Raw genomic sequence first — 24,588 nt, 5'->3', positions numbered from 1 at the left:
CTATCGCAAACAGAACGCGGCAAAAAAAAAAAAAAAATATTTTTTGCATTTTTTATTGCATGGAACCATCATTCGGCCATCAGACATTCGGCCATAGATATTTTCACATTTTGTTGATTTGTCTAAAATGATATCATTATATGATCTTATCTCAGTTGTGCTCAGATCTGGTACAACACCTTTTTTTTCGAATAAGAAGATTTCTTTTTCCTTAAAAAAAAACCATTTTTACATTCTTTATTATTCCTGTCAAAAAAATATCGTACTTGAATAAAAACTTTTTGTGTGACCGTTTATAACTGGTTGGATTTAAATTATCTATGGTCCTCAGTCAGCTTAAAAAAAAAACAAATAAATAAAATAGCCATAGCCATGTCATTTTAGTCTTTGTTATTTTTTTCTGGGGATTGAAACCCAAATTGATAATTAGTTTAAATAATATATAAGTATTTGTAAAAACAGCAAAAATGTCGGCTTCACTCGATAACACTTTGGATCCTATGGAAGAAATCCGATTCCGAAAAAAACATGGTGCCAACTGGCTAGAAATACAAAAAGATACTCACTTCACCTTTAATGAATTAGAACGTAAGTATTATGTAAGTAATATTTATTTAGCCCTAATACTATGTAATGTATTTTTTGATTATTAAATGTTTAACAAAGTCTTATAAGTTAGAAGTAAGTACCTAGGTACTTATCGCTGGTGATTTTTTACTTTCAGATATTATGGTGATATTTTTCAAAATCCAAAAAAGAGACGAAAGATGCCCTGGTACAGATCTTATAACAAGGTGATGTAAATATTGGTACTTCTTTACGATTTTCAAGTTTGACGTGGTTATAGTCAATGGTCTTAGAGGGAATTCGTGTAAATAGTCTTTTCTGCATATTATGTGCGATGTTGCGTGTGAAAAATCTTACGCGCGTAACTATGTGCGTGTTCGCTAGTTTTGGTACTATTCTATTTTAAGTTCTTTTTTGTAATGTGGTACTTCCACCCACCTACATAAACATTCTTGCCGTCATACCAGTCGTGGCCATCTTGATTTCGGCGCGTCGCGTTGCCGGGATGTTGTATTTTGCTTCCTTGTAACATGTATGATGTGTAAATGTGTTATCTTTTCAACTAATTCGCAAAATAAATGTCATTTATTATTCTTCTTCCTAGCATTATTTCAATATCATGGTGGGGTCCGCTTTTCGCATCCTTTTCTTCCATTTTGCTCTTACCTAAACCAGACAGTTTTATTTTTTGTATTTGAGTACACCTATTAGCAACGAATAGTCAGACTTGAGTTTCGTCTTAGCACAGTTACCCATAACATGTAGTAGTGCAGCATTATAGTAATTGCGTGTGGACATGCAATGCATGTTTGATGTCAACGTTACAAATGTCAAGCTTGGCAGAGCACAGTGCTCTTGTCTAGAATTACCTGAAATTTTCTTCTAGTACTATGGAAGCCGCGTGGTTGTTTGAGGTTTTATTAAACAAACCCGAATGCAGTAATTAGTGGTCGCGCGCAACTCCTGCAATTCACCTGTTCTTAAATGACGACTTAAATGTGTATATGTGTTCAATCCTTGAATAAACGACTGAACTATTTTGTGTAGGTATATTCATACAATGGCGTTGTTCTTACCTAGATATCTTGATTCGCCTTTCAATAAATTGCTGTAGACTGTAATGGGTTCTTTAATAGTTTATTAACGATTATATTTTAGATTTAAACTCTGGTAGAATACAAAAGGTGAGTTGAAGATATGTAGATTTGCAATCATACTAGCAAGTCATAGTGGTGTTAGAGAAGTGACAGCAAAGCCAGACTTAGTGCTTTGTCTGGATACTGAATAATGTAATGTGTAACTACAGACTGAAATGGTTACACCTACCACATATATTCAATTACCTGTTCTCGTATAGATGTCGGGGCTGTCTCTCACCCTTGCATCAGCTATGTTGCTGTTATGGAGTCTCTGAAAGCACTAGCTTTGTTAGGTATATAGAACACCCTTTTGCTCAGTACTTATCGTAGCACAGCCCTGCGTATATTTAGAAGCGTCTACTATAGCTGGAAAGTCAAATTATATGTTATTTCAGCAGTCTTTATAAAAAAAATGTTTAATTCATTGTTTTTTGTTTAGCATCAATAGGTATATTGAACAGATTAAACAATAACAAAATCAATCTATAAGGAAATCAATTTTGTGTAACGTTATCCACTTCAAAGGATTAAATATTACTTTAGTATCGGCTTATATCGGCCCCACTATTGGCCTAAGGGTTCTCTTCTTAATCCCTTACATTGGGTTATAAGAAATATTGTTATGAGTTGGCTAAAATTGTTATTATGCCCACGGTTCATAATCATCTATCTGGCCTTTTCCCAACTAAGTTTAAGTCGGCTGCATCTGGACAGATTTTCCAGTCTAACTGGATGCAGCTGAGTACCAGTGTTTTACAAGAAGCGACTGCCTACCCTCCTTGACCCGGTTACCCAGGCTACCGGTAGGACTGGTTGTCAGACTTACTGACTTCCAACTACCCGTACCGACTGCCAAAGATTTTCAAATACGTGTAATAATTTAATATAATTTTGATACTACCTCTAGATAAATTTAATCATTTTCATAGACAAATATCGCAGTAGATAGGTACTTTTCATTACTGGGGTGCTGTGTGTAGCAAATGTTTATTAAAATCCTTTATTTTACTATTAATATGCTGAAGATATCGATATTAAATCAGACTGATCTTTAAACGTACTATTAATTTTGATATTCATATGCTAAATATTTGTCTGCCAACAGATTTGAAGTCAGTCTAAAGTATTTTGCAATTCAATTGATATGACCGACCACACATTACAAGCGTCTAGGTTATCGAACCTAGTAGTATTGTTAAGAAATGGCGGGCAAATGACAACAATTTGTGAATATTTACGTTCTGACCAAATCTGCTGATTACACGAGAAAGGTCACGGAGTTATCACATTTCACAAAACAAACATTAAGATTATTAATAGCAGATTAATATTCACGCTTATAGTAAATACACATTGAGGTTATGAATTGATTTTGTAAGATTCCGAAGTTTCTAAACTTGTCGTGTCTAAACTCTAATAGGTCACAATACATAGATAGGTACATATTCTTTTCTTTAGAAACACTATTATTATACAGATATACGAAAATTTCCAAATATAATCATCTACACGTGATTGTAAGAAAAACATTCCAGTAAGATCCATTAGATGTTATGACATTTCTCTAGGTCACATGAACTGCATGAAACACTGAAGTGAACTGTGGTATGCCCTAGACAGAGACTGAACTAGTTTTTCACTGCGCATCCTCCATTGCCCCCAATAACAGCAACGTGGAAGCGGGAAGGTAGCATTTTAAAATATTATAAGTAGGAGCGGGACAGAAAAATGCATTGCTTCTTATATCTCTTAGATATTCATGCTCGCCTAGTACTTCAAATGCAATCGTTGCACAATTTATGTGACATTGTTGCATATCCTTGCGTTTCAGTTGATGTGCGGGAAGAAACTTTGGTATTTTGTGATGTCCATGTTTATTTTAGTATATTTTAGTATGTTATATAAATAAAACAAACATCATTGAGTACTTAATATAAACTCGCAGTTTAAATAATAAGTACTGATACTCGCCTTTTTTTTACAAGGTGGAGGACCCAAATGGAACTTTTGTTAAAAAATAATTAGTATTATTATTTATTCTACAGCAGACATAATAAAATTAAAATTATAAAATATTCATTTAAACTGGTTTCACCAGGAGCACATTCAAACATTTGCTTTAGCAGAGTGAAACAACCATTACTGCGGGTCACGTGCATTGTTCACAGACTTTGTAGTTTTACTTTCTGCTTGCTTGCATTCGCTGCAAATACTTTTACACCTAATACCTAACCGGCTTTCGCCAGCGGTTTCACTCGATCGCAATACAACTTCAAAATCTTATGCGTTGAGAATTCTGGTGAAAATTTCTTTTCGATTCTAGATCTATTTTGCCATGAGAATTTCTTAGTATTCGCATGTCAAATTTTCAGGTCAATTGTTGTACCTGCTTTTAATTTGACTCCAAAAGACGCATCTTGACGAGCTAGGTTCAACTGTTCTTCACCTAGCGTTTCTAAGGCTGTAATAACACCGTCGTATAGAGTAAGTGACGTCAGTAGTAGGTAAATGTAATACTTTATCCATTTCAACCAATTTTGCACCGGCCGAGATTAACTCTTATTACATTATCAAAATTGTTAAAATGCTAGAATAATGTCGCATCTGGGCCCAATTTTAAGTTGAGTAATTGTTTACGCAGTGCTTTGATATTGTAGAATCTTTTGCAAAATTAAAAAACGCATCGCCTAAATACTCGACAGTTGTACTTTTTGCGAGCAGGTTTTTCTTCAACCGTTTTTCATCTGGGTTTGATGGCTGGACTTCGTCAATAACGCTTCGCACATATACCTGTAGTTCTCCTAATTGTTTAGGAATGTAAGTGATATATTATGGAACTTCCACGTGCTGTAACGGTTGCCATTAAACTGTTGAATATTTCTTTTGTGACCATTTCCATCCATTTTTGGAATTAATATTTTACATACTTTTAATGAAAGTCATATTATTATGACTGCACCTTATTTAAACTGAATAATACCTTATAGTTACGTGCCCTGGGCCCATAACCCATTGGAATATGACCGCTCAAGAGAGAAAAGAAAAACTTGTCTTCAGATCGACAGTCCGTTTTAAAGTTAAAAGATCCATGTCTGACATTCAGTACAATTGACAGTTAAAGAAAATATAAAAAGTATTAGTCGAATTCGTCACATACTTATTCGTGTAGATTTTTTGTTACATTTCAACAAACAGTACTATTATAAGTTTTGGGCTTAGTCTCTTATCCTCCTACTGAATATTTTAAATCCCTCGCTGGAATAACATAAATATGACTGGTTATAATTAACAGTTTGTCGAATAAGTTTTTTTTTACAGAAATCACTTCAGAGACGTGCTTCACAACGGCCTGGGGATGACAGACGCCTATATGATGGAGCGCGTGATGGTAGCTTTGGACCGAGGAACCTCGCCACATGTTACCATGGCAACCTTCGCTAAAGCAATGTCCCTTTATCTTCGAGGCGATCTAGAGGAACGGATCGCATATGCGTTCACTGTTAGTATTTTTAATCGATTTCCCAAAAAAAGAGGTTTTCAATTCGGATGTTTCTATTTTTTATGTTATTTCGCACATAACTCCGTCGTTTGTCAACCTATTTTAACAATTATTTTTTGTTAGAAAGGATATAAGTTTCCCAAATGGTCCCATAGTCACCAAAACCCTGAGAAATCGAAGACACCTCTCGAAAATTATAAGTTACACGAGTTTAACAAAATGTTTTTTCCATTTTTTTTCCTTACACCCAGTGACAATCGTATTTTTTTTTTTATAAACCCTGTTTGTTTCTAATATTATATTTGTTTAAACTACCTGGAAAAAAGAAATCAACTGGAACTATACTTGAAGTAAAACGTTCAAAAATCGTTCGTCGTCTTTTGAAAATGTGTTTTTGGTCTTTAATTCTTTTCGATAGGTTTTAAGAACAGATTTGAAGCGCTGTCTAGAAGTCGTTTTGCGTAAATTAGCTTTTCAACTTTTGATCGTTTCATTTACCTCGGCAACATCTTCAAATTCATCAAAAATAAGTATCATCACATCACATAATAATATCATCTCACAGAATAAGTATCATGTACGGTAAATATCGTCATCGGCTTTTTAAAACCATTAAATGAAATATGCACGTCAACATCTTCCTCATTACGCTCCGTACTTATCATTCTTTGGTGGCATCGTATTTAACTGTTTACAAGCATATCCCAGCTTAAACGGTTTTCTTTCCTTCCTCGTATTACAGGACAATCTTCTCCTTAAAATCATCATTCATGTGCATTGTAACTTGCAGGTACCTAAAGACTCGTTTCAGACACCTAATATTAATTAGTAGGTTGACTATTGTATCTGCTTAGTTAATTTACTACATTGGATGTTATTTCTGGTCGAGTGTGTTAAGTATAATAAGCAAACAATTATTATTTTAAAAGCAAAACGAACAGAACAATATAAATATGATTGTCTTATTAAAATATAATAAAAACTTAAAACGAATGAAGGTTGTCGAAAAATTGGTCCTCGCTGTCACCCGGCAGTTCTTTATGTTCATCCTATCCTTGTACATAGGTCTTTATTTCCGCCGAAACATAACGCTGTCGGTAATTATTTTGGCGATGGAGTAATTTAGCCTTTTTCTGTTTTATTCTTTTATTTGCATGCTTTACAGGATTATTTGCCTTTGCCTATAATCTGAAGGGAAATTCAGTGAAAGAAGGTTCTATGACAAATGGAATTTTATTATTTGCGTGTCTCAATCACAATATACACCATTTTCATAATATTAACAAAGGACACATTACTTCTACCTAAAATCAATACATATTGTAGACTAATTAACCATGTAGGTATTACATTGTACCAAGTAGTTACAACCTTTTCCAACAATATATTAGCATATATTAGTAAAACGTCGGTTGGATAGCGAATAAATTCATTTAGGTATTTATTATTTCTTCTTATATAAATGTCACATGTTTAACATGCCTATCAATCAACACATACATACATCCTACTTGCACTATTTTGATACAATCTCAACACATAAGTTTATGTGTTGTATCTTGTATCAATGTGTGATGCGTGAAGGGAGAGAATACATTTTTCACATTTATTTACACTGCTACATAGATCTAATATGAAACAGTCTGTCAGAATATTGACTATCCAAAATTGTATTGTATTCGGGTAGAGCATTATGAGAGTGTAGAAGAAATAAACTTTTGGTATTTACAACATTTATTGACATAAATTTAGTTGTGTTGTGTTTTTCTTCGTGATATCTTTGCGAATAAACGATAGTATATGTATATAATAAAATAAATATTTGGGCATATGAAAATATATGTAGAATTTTTCATCATCGTCATTCAAATGTCTAATATTCTTCCAGTATTCACGTTAGTCTTTCATTATGAAAACGTGCAAGTCCTAGGCGTGTGAGTTTGCGGTGACGGCAAGCTTACACCTCGCGGCCACCGCGCGGACTGTGAGCTTACACGTCGCGGCCGGCGCGCGGACGTCATGATTTCTTTGTTGTTAAATTTTTGAAAGCGGCCTGGAACGGGCGCGCAGTTGGATTATTATTAGTCCTCTCATGTCCCATGTGCTCCCATATTGCCAAGGAACAGTTTGAGACGATCTCAGCTAAATCTTTAAAGCAATTATTTTTATTTCTTTTCCAATTTGTTGTTTGTGCCGATTACGCTTTCGATGCAAACAATGATACCAAGGAATCCTGTTTTTCTTTGAAAAATTGATGATATTTGCGATTAACCTATTTAGGTATTAAAAATGAATAAGTTTTGTAAAAATTGCCTTTATGAAGCGCTTTCTTGTATTTGTATTGTACCATCAAATAAATCGTTGAATTTTTTTTTAATAGAATAGTTACGCCTCTCTTTGATTCTAAGGCTTTCGCAACACTTGTGTTAAAAAGGTTGACTAGCCGATTTTACTTTAGTTTTTTTTTCTATAAAAGTAGATATTAATTTGCCTATTTGTTAATTTCTTTCCCAAAGGACAATGGGCAGATTGGTATACCCCACCAATAGCAATGTCATATATATCATTGGATAGGCCTTTTTATGTAGAACAATATTTACTATGACAGCTTTGCTGAAATGTTTGTCCGTTCTGAGATATAGATCAAAAACTGTGCAAAAGTTAGAACTAAGTAATCTATTGATAACTCAAGTTTTTAAAGGAAAATCTAAGAACTACTAAGTGTAAGTCTTGTATGAAAGAAAATCAGATTACAGTATTGATTAGCATCAGTTTTAAGATTGTTTGTTATCTATATCTCAGAACGGACAAACAATAGAACAAAGCTGTCATAGTAAATGTTGTTCCAGTTAAAAAGACCTATCCAATGATATGTATGACTTTCCTATTGGTGCGGTTTCTCACTACGCCCAACATCCAGTTGGTACAATAAAAGGTTGAAATGCTACATAATAGTAACAATTTATGGATCCTAACGGGCACAGTAGTACTTACAAGACTTAAAGTTATTAGTACTTAGATTTTCCTTTAAAAACTTGAGGTATCAATAGATTACTTAATTCTAACTTTTGCACAGTTTTTGATCTATATCTCAGAACGGACAAACATTTCAGCAAAGCTGTCGTAGTAAATATTGTTCTACATAAAAAGGCCTATCCAATGATATATATGACATTTCTATTGGTGGGGTATACCAGGTCCCATATATTTGTGCCCATTGTCCTTTAGAATATGTATACAATTTAATCCTTCAATTCCTTGAAAATGGTGTGAAACTCCCTATGAATTAATCGATTCTTCGAAATATTTTTTTCCCATATTTGTTTTCGCTTGCGCTTTTTCATTATGTTGTGTTTTGCTTCTAACAATATTGCTAAAAAATATATTTATTCATCGGAACTATCTAAATCCATGTTCCGGAAAGCACACGACACCACCGAATACAAAACATGGCTTGCGTGGAATACTAGTACCTTTGTAGTGTAGGTATCTACCCGACTCCGAGCGCATTGGACCGGTTGCAAGTGCGTCCGATCGGCTCGGAGCGTATCCGCTTCCAGCCGGTCTATGTGAAAAAGTTGGCGACTCCGCTCCGACTATATACAATCCGGTCTATCTGAAAAGAAAATGCGCGCAGATGCTCACCGAGTCGGTTTGTCTGAACGGACCCTTAGTCCAGCATCTCATCTTCTACAGATTGGTTGGTTAACCATATATGATTTTAATTATTTATGTACTTATGTAAAGATTTTTAGTCATGTATCAAATATCAGTACCTACCTGTATTAGTTAAATGCAATTTAGGTAGCCCTCCGTAACGCAATTTCCTTAAACCTTTTTTTGTTTCGTAGAAATCATTCAAAATGTATGGGACATTTTTTGGAATATTTTGTTGGTGTCCAGTTAGGTTTATTAATAATGTGCATCCATGCAATGTTTCTTAAACCAGTTGTCGATGATTCTGGGAAAAAAATAATTCGATCGTTAGCTGGATATACATTTCTTGATCTACCGAAGCCCTACGTTTCTAAACGTTTATTGCATTTCCATAAAAAAATGATGGGACCTGGGCCCATAACCTAATTGAAGGAGAGTTTGGCAGCTACTTAATTTTCATTTATTTTAGTATTTCCTATTTAGGGATTCTATTCTTCTATTAGTAGGGATTAGATTGCCAACAGAAGCTACATAATAACCTACTTTTGATATTATAGGCGACCACATCATTCATACATAATCATTACATGCTAATAAAAATAAAACTATACCGCATTAGTGTCTGAAAATGTTCACATTTAAAAGTCACCCCGGATCAGGCCGGTCTCAATATCTGACAAAAGGATACATACATAATACGTTCCCAGGTTAGATTTAACGTTAACGAGTTGTCTGTAAAAATTATGTCTTAAAGCGAACAAGTGGAGTCGACCCCAATCGAATATGTGATTAAAAACAATTCTATTGATTTATCTAGGCCAAAAAGTATATCCGTGTCAAATATCATACAAATCCTTTTAGCCATCGTGCGTGATTGAGTTTCGTAACATCAAAAACAAGGCATTCATCGTACCTAGTATGTAATAATAAATCTATTTTGTTACACAAACCAACTTTTCGGGGACCGGATCAGTGTCCTTTTCAACTTTATGAACGTTCATACATCCATCCTTACATCAGTGTAATGTAGGCTGGTTTAGGAGGTGCCCTCATTTTTACGACTTGCAAACGTTCATATAACCTCAGATATTTTATGTATAAGAATTCCATAGAAAAAGTGCATAAGCATGTTTTTAAAATTCTTAAAGCGCACTGTCACATCCATAGAGGTAATGACAGTAAAAAAGCAACAAACCTGACAGAATTTTTGCGGCAGCCTACCATCTACCGTTACTTAGAGTCCCAATAAATCAATATCTACAGGAAATCAAAGGCATCGAAAAGCCGTAGTGAATACCTGTGTTCAAATACTTTACCCAAACAATGCGAGCAGCCAAAAGCCTGGAAATCTATTTCTGTGACATTCACTTCTGTTTTTGGTTTCATGCAATCAATAGAGAAATAATTGAGCCGTACTGAAGAATAGTTTTAGTTTTTAAACAAAAGACAGGTTCTATTGAGGATTTGAGAATGTAGAATATTTCCATTGATGTGAGGATTTATTTGAATGAAAGTGCCTGTCATTATTTTTGCCATCAAAAATTAGAAACCGTGTGAAATGAGAGCCATCAGTTTCTGGAATAAATGTTTGATTTCTTAATCTTAATAACAGTGACAATGGAAATGTATAGTGTACTATAATTGTTTGCCAATGTACTGAGGATCTTGTTCCTCACAAATATTTTATTGCAGTGCTACGATTTGCTGGGTGAAGGGCAGCTGAGGCGAGAGACTATGTACCAACTGATGAAGAAGAGTATCGCCAAGGCTTCTAGAGACGACGATGTAGAAGAAGCAGTTAAGGTATTATCCGTAATATTGATCATGGTCATGAGTCATTTCTATTTTTCCATGGCAGTATTTTGACTTTTTTTTTTTGGGTGGGTGGGAAATCTTCAAATTACCCCTTGAAGTGCTTTTACTGTCTTTGAAGTACATATGCATATAAACTTTTTAGAGGCCTATTCTATTAGGGTCATGATATCTCTTTCGAACATGAGAAGGGACTTGAAAATAGTAGGTAATTGGCACCAAAATTAAGATTTCTTATAAAAATATTGCAGTAAGTCGCAGTATTGTTGTAAAAGTGTTCTGGGATTGTTGTAGCGTGATTTGAAATCAGGATTTTGAAAATATTTCGTCATGTCATGTTCTCGGTCTAAATGAAAATGATTTGTTTTTTTTTACGATTCGGGTGTCATACGTAATTTATTTTATATTTCAGTTCATTTATTTAGCTTTGTACAAAAGTTTTTTCTCTTTTGAGTGGTGTAGGTAAATGTAATCATATAAATCTTGATCCGATTATTTTCTCTTTTGAGTGATGTAGGTGTTATCATATAAATATTGATCCGAAATATTTATCAAAACAACAAAAAACGAATGACAGATTATTATTATATATGTATCATTGCAGCGAAAGCTGAAAAGGGTTTTTTTACAAACAACTTATACACGGCAGTCGTCTATCAATAAAAGGTGAAATTATAGATTGTCGATAAGTTCGAAGTATATCAGTGGTGTTTTTGGTGTATGCTTTGCTAGTTGTCCTTAAAAAATAAATGAAATAGTGTTTCAGTAGGATTAAATACATTATCCTAACAGTTTTTATTACATCATTACCTACATGTAAACTTAACTAAACTTGGGATGCTTGTTTATTCGTTGTTAAGATTGTATGCAATATTCTGGTCATAATATTTTGTATACGCTTTAATTCAGTTATTGTTTTTTCTTCACCTCGTTATTATTATTATTTTGTTGAGTATATTTTAAGCTCCGTCGCTAATTATATGTTTGATCGCTATTGTTGTTTGTCTGTCTGTGGCAGGGTGGCTCATATTTTACAGGTAGCATCTTACTTGGTACTTGGTACTTGCATTGCAAATTAATTAAGAGAGATACCCAAATTCAAAAGAATTGAAGTGACGTTGAAGAGCTAGTTTGCTGTAAGTAAGCCGTATTTCGGAAGGTTTCAAGAGTCGCAAGTTTCATATCTCCCAGCATCGGTCAAATTGGTAAAAAAACTGTTAAAATGTTTGATTGTAGAAATAATAATTTGAAGCTTGGTTCTAGCGCCTGTAACTACAATAGCGCTTAAATAGACCCCTACTTCAGATTTATCTATCTGATTGATCTTGCAGAAAAGGCCTTAACTGATTAGTCAAGGCCTAGCTTGCATTTGTTGTTTTTTCTAAGACTTGGGGCTTGAATTGCAACTGTAAGTTATGATGATCATTTGATACAATTAAATAAAAGTTAAGAATACCTGCCTGTGCCTACATAAAAAAACGTTCTCTATGCAAACGTAGAGAAATCATTTACAACGGCTTTCTTTTTAGCCTTGCAAAGTAACAGCGCGCCAAGCGGAAAACTTTGGAATCTACATGTAAACTGAAAAGCAATAGCCTGCTAAATTTACTCTCGATTACGGTAGAGGGCACTACGGGACATACTGGAAAATTACAGATTGAAAAGATAATAAACCTATGTTCCTCGATATAAATGTTACTGGCAATACGAGGGAATTTATTGAATTGCATCGTACTCAATCCGAGTACCAATAGTACAAAATAGTCATTTTTTATTTCAGTAATCCGTGATTTTACATACTTTTAATGTCATATTATTGTTTGAATTAACTGATTGAAAATCTCACTTATAAGTTTCAAGCTTTTAGCTCAAAAAATTATATTACGATAAAATCTTTAGAACCTTTACAACTCCTATGTTCTTTTACAAGGCACTAGATTATTTGTGTAGATGTCTACGTTGCAAATTTATTTCGATAGCTTCAGAAGTTTTGGCGTAAAAGTACGACAGACAGCAAAGTTTCTTGCACATTTATAACTGAGGACTAATAATTATGATGTATATTGATGCAATTATTCACTCGGATTACTATCGATATTCCAGACAAACAGGCAAGCAAATAATTTGAGAATATTATCGTTTGTGATAACTATTTTGTCGTGTGGCACTTATATGAAACTCTCCACTGAATTTTTTTGGGATTAAGTTTGGAAAATTGTAATCTCTAAGTTCCTTCAAGATTGTAAAGAAAACTCCTTCGCCTTTTTCAACTTGTGTATTTACATCGTTGTTACATTGAAATAATAATATAAAACATAAAATTCGTATTAAAACATATGGAAAAGAAAAATCAATATTTTGAACAAAAAAACCTTTCTTTTTTTGACAACTGTCATATATCGGGTGTGTCGTTCATAATCACATTAAATTCTATCACATGTACTTCATGATATTCTATAGCGAATTGTAAAAAAAAATAACATAATCCATTCAGTGGTTTAGCCACAGGACTCATTTTTCGTTTTCATAATTTACAACATCATGTGTAAAGCAGAGATAAAGTTAGGAGTATCAAATGTTTTGATCAGTTCACAGCTGTCAGTTTTCAAGGGAGAATTTCAGCTGTTTGTAATGACTGAATTCTATATGGTGTTCTAATTTTCGCACATTTTTATTCTATTTACTTTGTTTGAAAAATCCATTTTTTTATTTTTACGTATTTTTCTTTTTTCTTTGTGTTGATCGACATATATCAACCAGTATATTAACGCATTTCATTTAATGTGATTATGAACGACACACCCGATATATATTCTTTTTATAATTATTTCTTAGAGCTAAAGAGGTTGCATACTACATACATATACTTATTTGGACAAAGTTCTTATTGGTCATATTAAGTGTTTTGGTACATATTTGATTCGCGTAACGTATAACGTTACGTTATAATAATAATGAACCAGGTTTCTCCTTTCAATAAATTGTCTCAAAGTCAATATTTTATTTTGCTTTTAAACAATGCGTGTCGATTCTTTTTCTCATCCGACCAGGTAATGCGTGTTTTGAGAATTTTCCTGTACCTTCTCTACCCACATATTTTTATCGAGACGAAAATAAATATTTCAATCTCTAAACATTTACGGATTTTTTGATCGAAAACTAACTTCTTCCTCGTTCCGATATCAAGTTGTAGAGAAGTAAATCCTTCTAATATCTGCATAGGGGCTCTCACATTTACCTACATAATAACAAACTTCGAGACTCCGTCTTCCGCATATGTTCCGATTGAGATTCAATTTAACATGGTACATTTGAACCTATGCAAGTATTTGCAATTTCAGATTTATGTATTTCCTTTTTTCTTGAGGCTAGCAGTGATTTCAAAACTGACTTGTTTTTGGCTCGCTTCGTACACGTATGACATAGTCCGAGTACAATCGACGATTTGGCAACAAAAAATGGTTCGGTTATCGTTATAGAAAAGGTGCATCTCACCGTTAAAGTTGATCAACCAACAAGACCTATAATAGGTTCTATATTGTCCACATTCAGTGTTTCCTTGGGACCTAAACTAGGTCACTCTATCTTATGAGGCGCCATCCACGCTGTGTCGTAATCACATTTTGCGCTAATTATTTCCAGTGTAGTGTGTCTTCTGCAAAATAGACCTTAATTAACCACTTTATCTATATTCTTAGAAGATCAGACGGGTTTTGACATTAACAGGATGATCAAAATAAGAAGTGTTATTTCAAATAAGGAAATTTGTAAAACAGAACAAGGAAACACATCCCATAACCCAACCAAGATAGAAAATACTAAAGAAAAGGGAAATTATGAGAATTTATTAATTAATTGTAATGCTATTAGAATTATTGACAAAACATCGTCCGTCGTAGTTTTATCTTCTATATGGCCGCAAGGAGGATCATCTAAAAATAAAAAAAACCGGTCATGTTAGTTACACTGTTTACTACTTAAGCGGTACAGAACCGTTAAAAATTTTAGGAGAGTAGCTCAGATCCAAGAGAAGGATATAGGATTTTTGTCACCGTCCGGCCACATGAAGCAGAAGCCGCAGGCAAAAGCTAGTTCTAAATATAACCTTGCTTGTGTAGGCAGGTTTTCTTTGCTACATAAAGTATTTTTAGTCCTAAAAAAGTTTTCAATTCAACACCCTTTTTATGCAAGATAAAAACCATAAAAAAATTTACTATTTAATAACTAGCTTCTGCCCGCGACTTCGTACGCGGATAAAGTCCCTTATGCCAGCGACTACGGGGTCAGCAAAATCAAAGATCTGAACCGTCTGATATTGAATTTTAAGGGTCCGTTGACTTGAAAACAACGGAATATGCATAGCCATTAGAAACGTTCCATATATTTAATTTTTGTACTTCAACGGCAAAAGCACAGCAGACTAAACAAAACGCTGAGAACTGAACCGCAAAAGACGTGACCATAGGGATAAAAGTAGTGATTCTAATTAGTCCGCATTTAAGTTGTGTGTGGCAAAAATATTTCACGTACCTATTAATACGTTAAAAAACATTAAACGTTTCTGAGATGACAAAGTCGTGATGACTTAGTGGAAGTCGTGGTAGTTTAGTGGGTAGAGAACCAATCTCTCAAGTATGAGCGTACGTCTTTGATTCCAGGTCTGGCAAGTACCTGCCAATGCAACTTTTCTAAGTTCGTATGTACTTTCTACGAATATTTTGGATACCAATGACCGTTATTTGAAGGGGATGTTAAACTGTAGGTTCCGGCTGTCATTGAACGTTCTTGTCAGTTGTTATGGGTAGTCAGATGCCAGTAAGTCTGACCAGTTTTACCAAGGAGTATTGGGTTGAGCGGGTAACTGGGTTGTGGAGCTCAGATCAGGCAGTCGCTCCTTGTAAAACACTGGTACTCAGTTGCATCGTGACTGGAAGTCGACTCTAACATAATTGGGACAAAGGCTCTTGAGATAATAACGACAATAATAATGAGATATAAGCACCGCAGGACATCTGAGGCTGATGACGGGGAGTAGCGACCCCGGTGGGCTAAATATACTGAGTTCTCCAGGGAGAGTATACTGTCCCCCATCTCCAGCCGGTCGGAGTGAACCATGACGGGGGTAGGTCTCACGCCTCTGGCTTGGCTTGGCCGTCCAGAGTGGAGTCGCTAGAGCAGGGTTAGTAGCCCTGCTCGGAGGATAGGTGCCTCGTGGTAAGTGACCCACAGGGAGCGCGTAATCTGCGTTTAAAATCCGCCGAGGTATCCTCACACTTCAGCCGCTCATGTCCCTGTTGCCCTCTTGTTGCTATTCAGTGACTGATTCCCGTAGTTTCCAAATTCCTAGTCCATTAGCATCCCATCACAATAGCCCAAGTAGTTTTCATCAACAGTTAGCAATGGTATAGCACAGAACCGGGGATTGTCTTTTTTTTAATGACGTTCACCGGAGATTGTCCTTGGGTTCATTTCTATAGTGTATAAAGGAATAATCGTCGGGTTTGTTTCACCATTTCAGGGCTTCAGAGTGTTGCCTCCCAAAAATTCGGAACTCAATACTCAGAACGTCAATAGAGATTGCTTCTCAGGTTGAACCACTTTTGCTAAAACGTCATATCTTTATATGCTATAGTCTAGCTGGGCTCCTGGCGTTCCACATCAGGTGTTTTACATCTTCAATTTTTATAAGTCAACAGAGAGTGCTTATCGGATTGAACAACTTTTGCTAAAACGTCACACCTCTATATGCTATAGTCTAGCTGGGCCCCTGGAGTTCCACATCAGGTGTTTTAGATCTTCAATTTGTATAAGGCAATAGAAAGTGCTTATCAAATTGAACAACTTTTGCTAAAACGTCATACCTGTATATGGTACAGAGAAGCTGGGCTCTTGGGGTTCCACATCAGGTGTTCAAGGTTCAGGTGTTCCAGATCTTAAAATGTATTATCTCAGCTGAAAATGCTCATCATATAAAACAATTTTTGCCATGGCACCATTTTTGTATCTCTTATAGTTTTGTTGGTCTGTTGGTGTTCTGCATCAGGTCTTCAAGTTTCGAAGATAAATTATAGCCTATATGTTGACCAGGCTTAATACTGATACAACAAAGAAAAAATCATTGAAATCCGTTCAGTAGTTCCGAAGATTAGCGTGTACAAACAAACAGATATACAGATATACAGACAGAATTTTTTTTTTGGATTTGTGCTCCATGACTGTTCCTAAACCCCACCCAATTATTATTTTTTAAATATATTCAATGTACAGACACAGTTTTTTACAGATTTATTATATGTATAGATAAACTCTCAATGAAAGAAATTATCAACTCACCTATTTTAGCTTCACTAGCTACTTTATAACTAACAAACGATGTAATTAAATCTTAAGAGCTAATATTATCAAAGGAAATATGAAGGTGTAGAATCAGTCACTTAGCGTGCTTCGCGAAGTCCATTTCAACGGGCCAAGCAAATATGCACTTTGCGAAACATACGTGAATAATTAACCTGACACGTAAATGTAGCTCTTTGTTGTGAGGCCAACTCCGGGGAGTAATTAAAGCAAAGACTTTAAACTAAAAGCACCTTAAGTTGGTACTGTTGTATATAGTCCACCCATTCAACTCTTCCTACTCACAAGTTTGGTACAGACACAATCTGCAAACTTCTCAACGTTAGCTAAATAGTTCACTGACCGAAAGGGTCATTGATGTCTTCGTGTTTAGAATAAGAGGCAATGACTTCAATACTGTTATATTGTATCTCTTATTCTAGGATTTGTAATAACACAATTGGTTAATTATAGGTACCTTATAGTTTCGAAGCGCCACGTGAATAGATACACGTGTATTAAGGAGTTCATTAAATGTTTAATGTGATGTCATTGTCTGGTACAGTTGGTGTTATTGGTGTTATTCTAATCTGGTTTTTGTTATAGTCAAATGAAAAAGAATGCTGGCGCTACTCATATAAAATACCAAACTTTTAACGTACCTACGCTACGTGCGAAATTCATGATTAATTTCTTCTAAATTCCAATATCAAAATGTGCATATGACAAATGCATTTTTTTATGAAGAAAGGAATCATAGGTTTAACGAAAGAGGTGAACGTGCGTCGCCTAAAAGGCGGTTTACATGCGTCGCCTATACATATTATATGTATGTATATATGTAGCTGATTTTCCTTCGAGTAGATTAGAGACCTAACCCACGGGTTATTGACGCATAACAATATGATAATGTTATGCGAATAAAATATAACGTTAAAACAAAACAATATATACGCTTTTATTTAGACGTGCGCGCTGATAAAGCTTCAGCATAGGTCCTGCTATCATAAGAAATACCTTTTCCAGTTAATAATGATACCTTGTTTTTTTTTCGAGAGTTAAAATTTTGTGGTGGAGTCTCTTAACTCGTTGTGACAGCGTACATTTTCTATCACAATTATTGAATATAAGAGAAAAAAATGCGATGGTCCGCGGCTACACATCCAAATCCTTAGCAGCGCCTTAGAATTGTTATCGCATATTTCATTAACATCAAATAACTAAATCTCTTTTTTTAGGAGCTAACTAAACTTCAAATTGGAAATACCATTTCTATTAAACCCAACCGAGTTGATCTACTTTTCACTATTATTTTGGAATGTACTAAAAATAACCATTCAATAAAATATTATTTGTCTCGTACTCAATGCTGGCATGTCAACGGACAATGCATGTTTGTTCCTAATGAATTTTATAAAAATCTATTGACAGAGTGAAAAATTTTGGAAGTCTGAATGGTTTGTACTTGAATATAAAATACTATTTTTTTGGTAGAAGAATGTAGGTGGATGACTCGCAAATTAATAATGTGAGTTCAACAATTGGAAATAATTCAGGCGAAATTCGAAGTGAATAAAATTTTAATTTTTGGGAAAGTTGTTCCTGCTGATTTGCCATGATCTTACTGACCATTTTCTGTCTTACTGAGCTTGTACTGTGATCTTACTGATCTTCAATTTCATTTTTTCTCCATAACCAAAAAGTCTTGAAACTTCTTAAAACAGGATTAAGAAAATACAAAAATGTAGCTGCCTCCATTTATTGGGTTATATAGGGTTTGTGATCACGGGCTTAAAAACATTTTCTTCATTCCGAATTCATAGGAAAATCTTTCTTGGTATGGTCAACACTAAAGTATCGATTATAGATTTGTCATAACGGCGTTCCTGCTACAAAAGATTCGTTCGTTTTTATATTTTAGCTGGTTAGTGATATGATGTTTCAATATTCTGAATTTCTGATGCCATCGTCAGCAAATCAAATGCGAATTCAAACTAAGCAACAAGCATGGTAAATCCTTTGAATGCATATTCTAAGTGCTGCCCAAGTTCCGTGGTTTTCCTATATGTTCGCCTTGTCACTAAGCTTCTTATCAAACAATGAACTCAGTAAATGGATGCGAACCCTTGTCTTCGACAGCACGTTGCAACTAAGTTACAGCTGTTCTGTTGTACTGGTCGCGGCCCGTGGGAACTACTACGTGCACCCGTATAAAAAGTATCTTATAACCTTGTAGCTTTCATAGATAAATGGGACTTTTTGATTTGAACAATCTTAAATTGAAAGATTTTTTCTAAGATGCTAAGATTTTGCGCATTCAAACAAACGACTATTCAGATTATTAGCCGTAGATTGTGATAAAAAATGTATACTGTACCATACTTATTTGGCAATCGTCTCGGTGTGATGTTCATTGTCTGGGTGTTGTGCGCAGCTGAAACATCACCACAGTTCATAAATGTAATGGAGGGTTTATTTTTAACCCAATTATTTTTAATTTCATTATCAGCCTCGCTTCAATCTCACGGGATTTTGTTCCCGCTTCAGATTAACACTTCGTATGGGTTATCCGAGCAATCGAGTGGTAGGTTCTATATTAAACCGTTAAATTATACTTGGCTGCAATTTTATGTTTTCATTTGGAGATAGTTTCATGTCTTGATAAAAACTATTCGTCTTCTATGAATTATGTTGTTTTTTTACGATAACACAAACCAAATATAAAAGTTATTTAAGTAATTTCGCGTAAAAAACAGTGTTGCTGTAATTACTATTACAGTCCAATATGTCCCTTGTATGCGCCGGTGCGCGGATCCAAGCGAGTCACAATTGATTTTCTAACGTTCTCTAATTTAAGCAGTTAATGTACAAAAAATAATATGGACCACATAAATGAGACATGATGGAAAACTTGAAATGGACGCAGAAGAAAATGTGAGCAAATTATTATCTTTGTGGTAATCTAAGACCTGGTTAGCAAAATTAGCAAGAACTTGCAAGCAGGCTATAGTGCCCGCTCCCAATATTACATCCTATTTACTAACGGATTATTGGCCATGTGGGAGGCACTTTATTCGTGTAGCTAGTATTCCCGTTAACTAAATAAGATAAACTCGTTTATAAAGAGAGAGGGGTTACGCTCACGTCGCTTCGTTCCAGGGTCAATTCGAGTTTACGACCAGTCGTTCATCAGTCTTACAATTAAGCCGTTGTTGGATTATTCTTTTCTTAAAAAGACTGCTTATTTTGTGAGAAATTCTTGTCTGTCGCAGTTGTGCATTATTACAAATGCCGTGGTGGTATGACGGTTTAGATCTTATTACGTTTTTCATACACTAGAGTATAGAATAGAGTATAGAACTAATTAGTAGTTCGACAGCGTGTGGATTTCTTGGTTTTAGTATGACTACCTTTATCTTTACCAATATTATAAAACTGAAGAGATTGTTTGTTTGAACGTTATTGTCTCAACTAGAGGACAGCAGGATTTTTTTTGAAAAATGCTATCAGTGCAACAATTGTCCATTTAGCGAGTAAGATTTCTTGTTCACACAAGTACGTTATTGAAAATAGCATTGTAAAGACAAACTCTTTTTTTTTGTTTCTGATAGAGAGTTCGGGTATTTTTGGGCGTCTGTGAATAAAAATTCACGACGAGTATTTTCGGTCTTGCTGTAGCTCGCCTCGTTATAATTTTTTTCTCATACACGAAAAAATCTATCTCTGAATCGTGAAATGTTCTCTAAAAGGTGGAATTGGAATTCCTTTGCAGTCGGCTTGAAATGTTTGTGGGCGGTCATATGGACAAATTGGTAGAAGATAAAAGGGGGACGTTCGCTCTATAAATTCCTTTCATAAATCGTAAGTTACTATGCAGTTGTGAACACTCCAAGTGAAATGGACGCATATTTCGCCGTACAACTGAACGACTGATGTCTATATTTTCAACTTTGTCTTTCAAAAAGTACTGTAAAGCTCTATTTTTTCTCTTCGTCAATTACTGACACATCAAGGTAAAATTTCAAGGCTTTTTTTTACTCAATGTCATTCTGCTGATTTGATAATAATTAGGTGAGGTTTTTTAAACGCCAAAACCTTCTGAAACCGTTAAGAGCGCAACGGCCGGGGAATTCTTTTGCAAAGATCATCGACGAAACTAAGTTGGTTGTAGTAGATCTTTCAGCTCACAAATCATTACATACGTCATATATTATGTTCACTAACTATTAATATCGCATTATAGTGATTGGGCTATTGCCATACTGTTCCTTGTAACAACACTTCATTAGTGATTACATTGTTAGCTAGGCTTCGTGAGGTTGTAGTTTGCGTAACAATGGGTTGAACAATATTGGAATAGTCTGATTCGTAAAAAGGTTTAAAAGGGAACGTACGGAAGAAAACTCAGCTCTATGTAAGGCTGCTAAGAATCGGCGTAATCTGATGATATGGAACGTTAAACGCCGCTATATACTAAACAATGTCTCATAATCGACTTCTGCCGATATCTGGTTCTTGGAAGTTTGCTTTGAACAGTAATTTCAGTACTTCTTCTGATTTGGACTATTTAACATTTTCTTATGAAATCGTAGATTTCTTCCATTGCTGCGCTGATTTTGTCAAAGTAAGGGGTTTGCGAACCTCTCGAAAAAGTTCATATTATTTTTGTACGCAATCCTCGTGGTATTTGGCCTCTGTTAGAATGACATGATTTTCCGCGCCTTGAATGCGCTTCAAAATCTCTCGATGTTCGTCGTCTTTGAATATAATAAGCATTTTTGCTAAATTTTGTATAAAATCTAAAGACGGAACTTTCGAAGTTTTCGTTTTCATTGCAGACGCTTTCTTTTTTCTTAACGGCTTGTGGTCGATGAATATCGTGAGGTCATTGCAGTCTTCGGAGATGTTGAACAGCGTGGTACATTGCTAATAATAATTTGCTATCGTACAAGCTGTATCTTCGCTGCGTTGTCGCGACGATGACGGATAGACAAAAAGGGAGGGAGGGCGGTGGCGCGGCGGTGTGCTGCTAACTGTTGGCTTGTGCGTAGCTCAGCGACTTCAAGTGCTAGTTTCTCCATTTGCTTCGAAAGAATTTTGATCTGCACCAGTTTGGGAGTGTGTAGCGGAGATCATTTAAACTGGAGTGTTTACGGTTGAATGATAATTGACTTAGACCTACTGCCATATTTGTATCCCCGCACCGCGTGACGCTGCGGTAGCGGGGTGCGGGTGGGGGAATCTGATTTTGAAATTTTGAATTTGTTTTTTTTATGATTTTCTTCATAAGTGTCAAAGGTTGTATTTCATGTCGCTCACACACACATGACAAAACTCATAACATAACAAAATCTCTTACCTGTAAGAACAAAAAAACAACATTTAAAGGCTTTATTTACTTCCTTAAAATATATTCCTGTAAAATCTGCCGTTATTATATAAAAACTTAACCTGACATTCTCATCATTTTTTAGTAAAATTTTTGTTACACACACATTACACTTATAATGTCATTAACACAGTTTTGCAATGGCTCTTGGTTCATTAACGCAATAGTTCTGATTTTCAGCGTATGTCTCATAATAGGTGGTTAATTGTTCCAATAAATATTTAGTCAGAACCTACAAACAATACTCAATACTTTGAAGTGACCCGTTATACGAAGTCATTATAAATCCCATACAATGAAAACAGTTAGCTGTTTAAACAGCCATGTTCCCAGGCCCCGACACAATCCCGCTAACTTTTCCATTTAGCATGATTCAGTGTTGGCACTAATTATTATTCACAACTTCTCGCTTCATGCCAGCATTTAATCTAAGTTGAAATAGGATTGAATTTGAATTTGAGCGGCCGTTTAACTAGGTACTTCATTTGCAGGCTCGAAGTCGTTACAATCCTACTTAGATTTCTACTGAGAAAGTTTGTTTTTTTTTATATTAATCATCATACAAACATAATATTTTCCTAGTAAGAAGCCCGGTCCTATACTCAATTCTAAGTTCCCGGAAGGAATACAATATTCTATAGATCACATGGCTTTTATCTGGATGAGGGTCGACGATGAAATGAAATAATTGCCGATTTACTTACTGATGAAAATGCTGGCAGAGCTAGTAGCTTTGATAAAGACCTGCGACACAAAGGCTGCATGTTTCTGAAACATAGTGCCTGCGTGCATTCACCACAGTGCAGCTCACAGCAGCAGAGTTTAGGTAACTGCTCCGATGGCGATCGATGTATGTGGTTAAAGAGTTGCTGGAACTACCAATTAATTCATAATCAAAATGTGTTTTCCGCGAAATAATTAAATCACTAACTACTACTTCATCCTCATACTTTCAGCCTCAGCCCGGGTAACTAATTCCCGCATCCGGATTAAATATAGTCTGTGAATCAGGGACTATATAAAAGGTGGAAGATGTTTTGAAATCAGTCCAAGTAAACAAACCTTGCCTCTTTATTAATAGTGTAGATGACGGCAGGTACCTTCACGATTTGTCTTATTGACTTTACCTTCCCACTGTGAACATATCATGTTACATATTGTGTCTACAGATTCGCCATTCGAAGTTATTTGTGTCGCAACTTTTATAAAAAGCTTTGTTCTTTAATTACATTGGGTTTGAACGTCAAAACATTTTCACTTCTAAGTTACCTTCGTAGAACAGTTTCACCTTTTTATTTTTCGTCAAAGAATAAACAATATTCTCATATAAATAACTTTACCTGTAAGTAATTATGTTAAGGCTAGATAAATAGTTTGATAAGAGAAAAGCCTGTACGTTATTCTGATTACTGCCAAGTTTCATCAAGTAGTTTCTGATGCTGATGCGTCAATAGTGGAATAAAAATCTTCAAACGTGTAATGGTTAGTAATAAATTGCTCCTCGTCGCTGTCACTGGGTAATCTACCCAAAAGGCTGGCAGCATTGCCACGTTGGATGGCAATGCTCAACCTCTGTGCGAAATAAAAGCCAGCCTTTGGGTCCCGGGAATTACATACAGTATAATACTTTCCCCAATTGATTAGAAGTATTTGGTTGCCTAATACATCCCAATGTTTTGTCGCAAATCCACGAGAAGTTCTGGGAACTGCCTTTGTAATGACATCAGCCAGCTGATCTGTTGAAGCTGTCTTCAAAACCGTCAGTGTACCTTCCTGCACCATTTCCCTCACAAAGAAATGTCTAATCTGGATATGTTTTACCCCTTTGTGGAAATCTGGATTTCTTTTGATTCTAAATATCCATTTGCATGGTAGTTCTTTTCTGTTGCTTCCCAAGGCTTCCTTATAAGGCTCAGGAAAGTGATCAGTGTCAATCAGGCAAATATACTCCTTCATCCACTGTGGAAGTCTAAGGGTTGAATTGTCTCTTAAATTGTACTTGTGAGATTCAGATTCCCTAATCTCTTCTTGAGCATCAATAAACTCTTCTGCTTCAGAAGCATCTTAAACGAGGTCTTCTGATATAATATCATCGTCATTGTTAGCTGTATTATATTCTCTCTAGAATCGTCAATGGTGGAATAAAACTCCTCAACCGTCTAATACACTTTCACATTTTAATTAGTAGGAAA

At 35.2% G+C, this 24,588-nt stretch overlaps 1 protein-coding gene across 1 annotated transcript in view; it reads left to right on the top strand.

The window, feature by feature from the left end:
- Positions 1 to 360: 360 nt before the first annotated feature.
- The window catches only part of LOC110374602 (calaxin), a 33,996-nt gene continuing 9,768 nt past the window's right edge, over positions 361 to 24,588 (top strand). The window contains exons 1-4 of the mRNA XM_021332374.3: positions 361 to 588; positions 725 to 794; positions 5,025 to 5,205; positions 10,555 to 10,665. Coding sequence (XP_021188049.2) covers positions 468 to 588; positions 725 to 794; positions 5,025 to 5,205; positions 10,555 to 10,665 — 483 coding nt within the window. The 5' untranslated portion in view covers positions 361 to 467. The remainder of the gene's footprint in view (positions 589 to 724; positions 795 to 5,024; positions 5,206 to 10,554; positions 10,666 to 24,588) is intronic.

The sequence above is a fragment of the Helicoverpa armigera genome, chromosome 1 (genome assembly GCF_030705265.1).
Source record: "Helicoverpa armigera isolate CAAS_96S chromosome 1, ASM3070526v1, whole genome shotgun sequence".
NCBI lineage: Eukaryota > Metazoa > Arthropoda > Insecta > Lepidoptera > Noctuidae > Helicoverpa > Helicoverpa armigera.
Note: the sequence above shows the minus strand (reverse complement) of the source record. Positions and strands in the feature narration are given on the sequence as shown.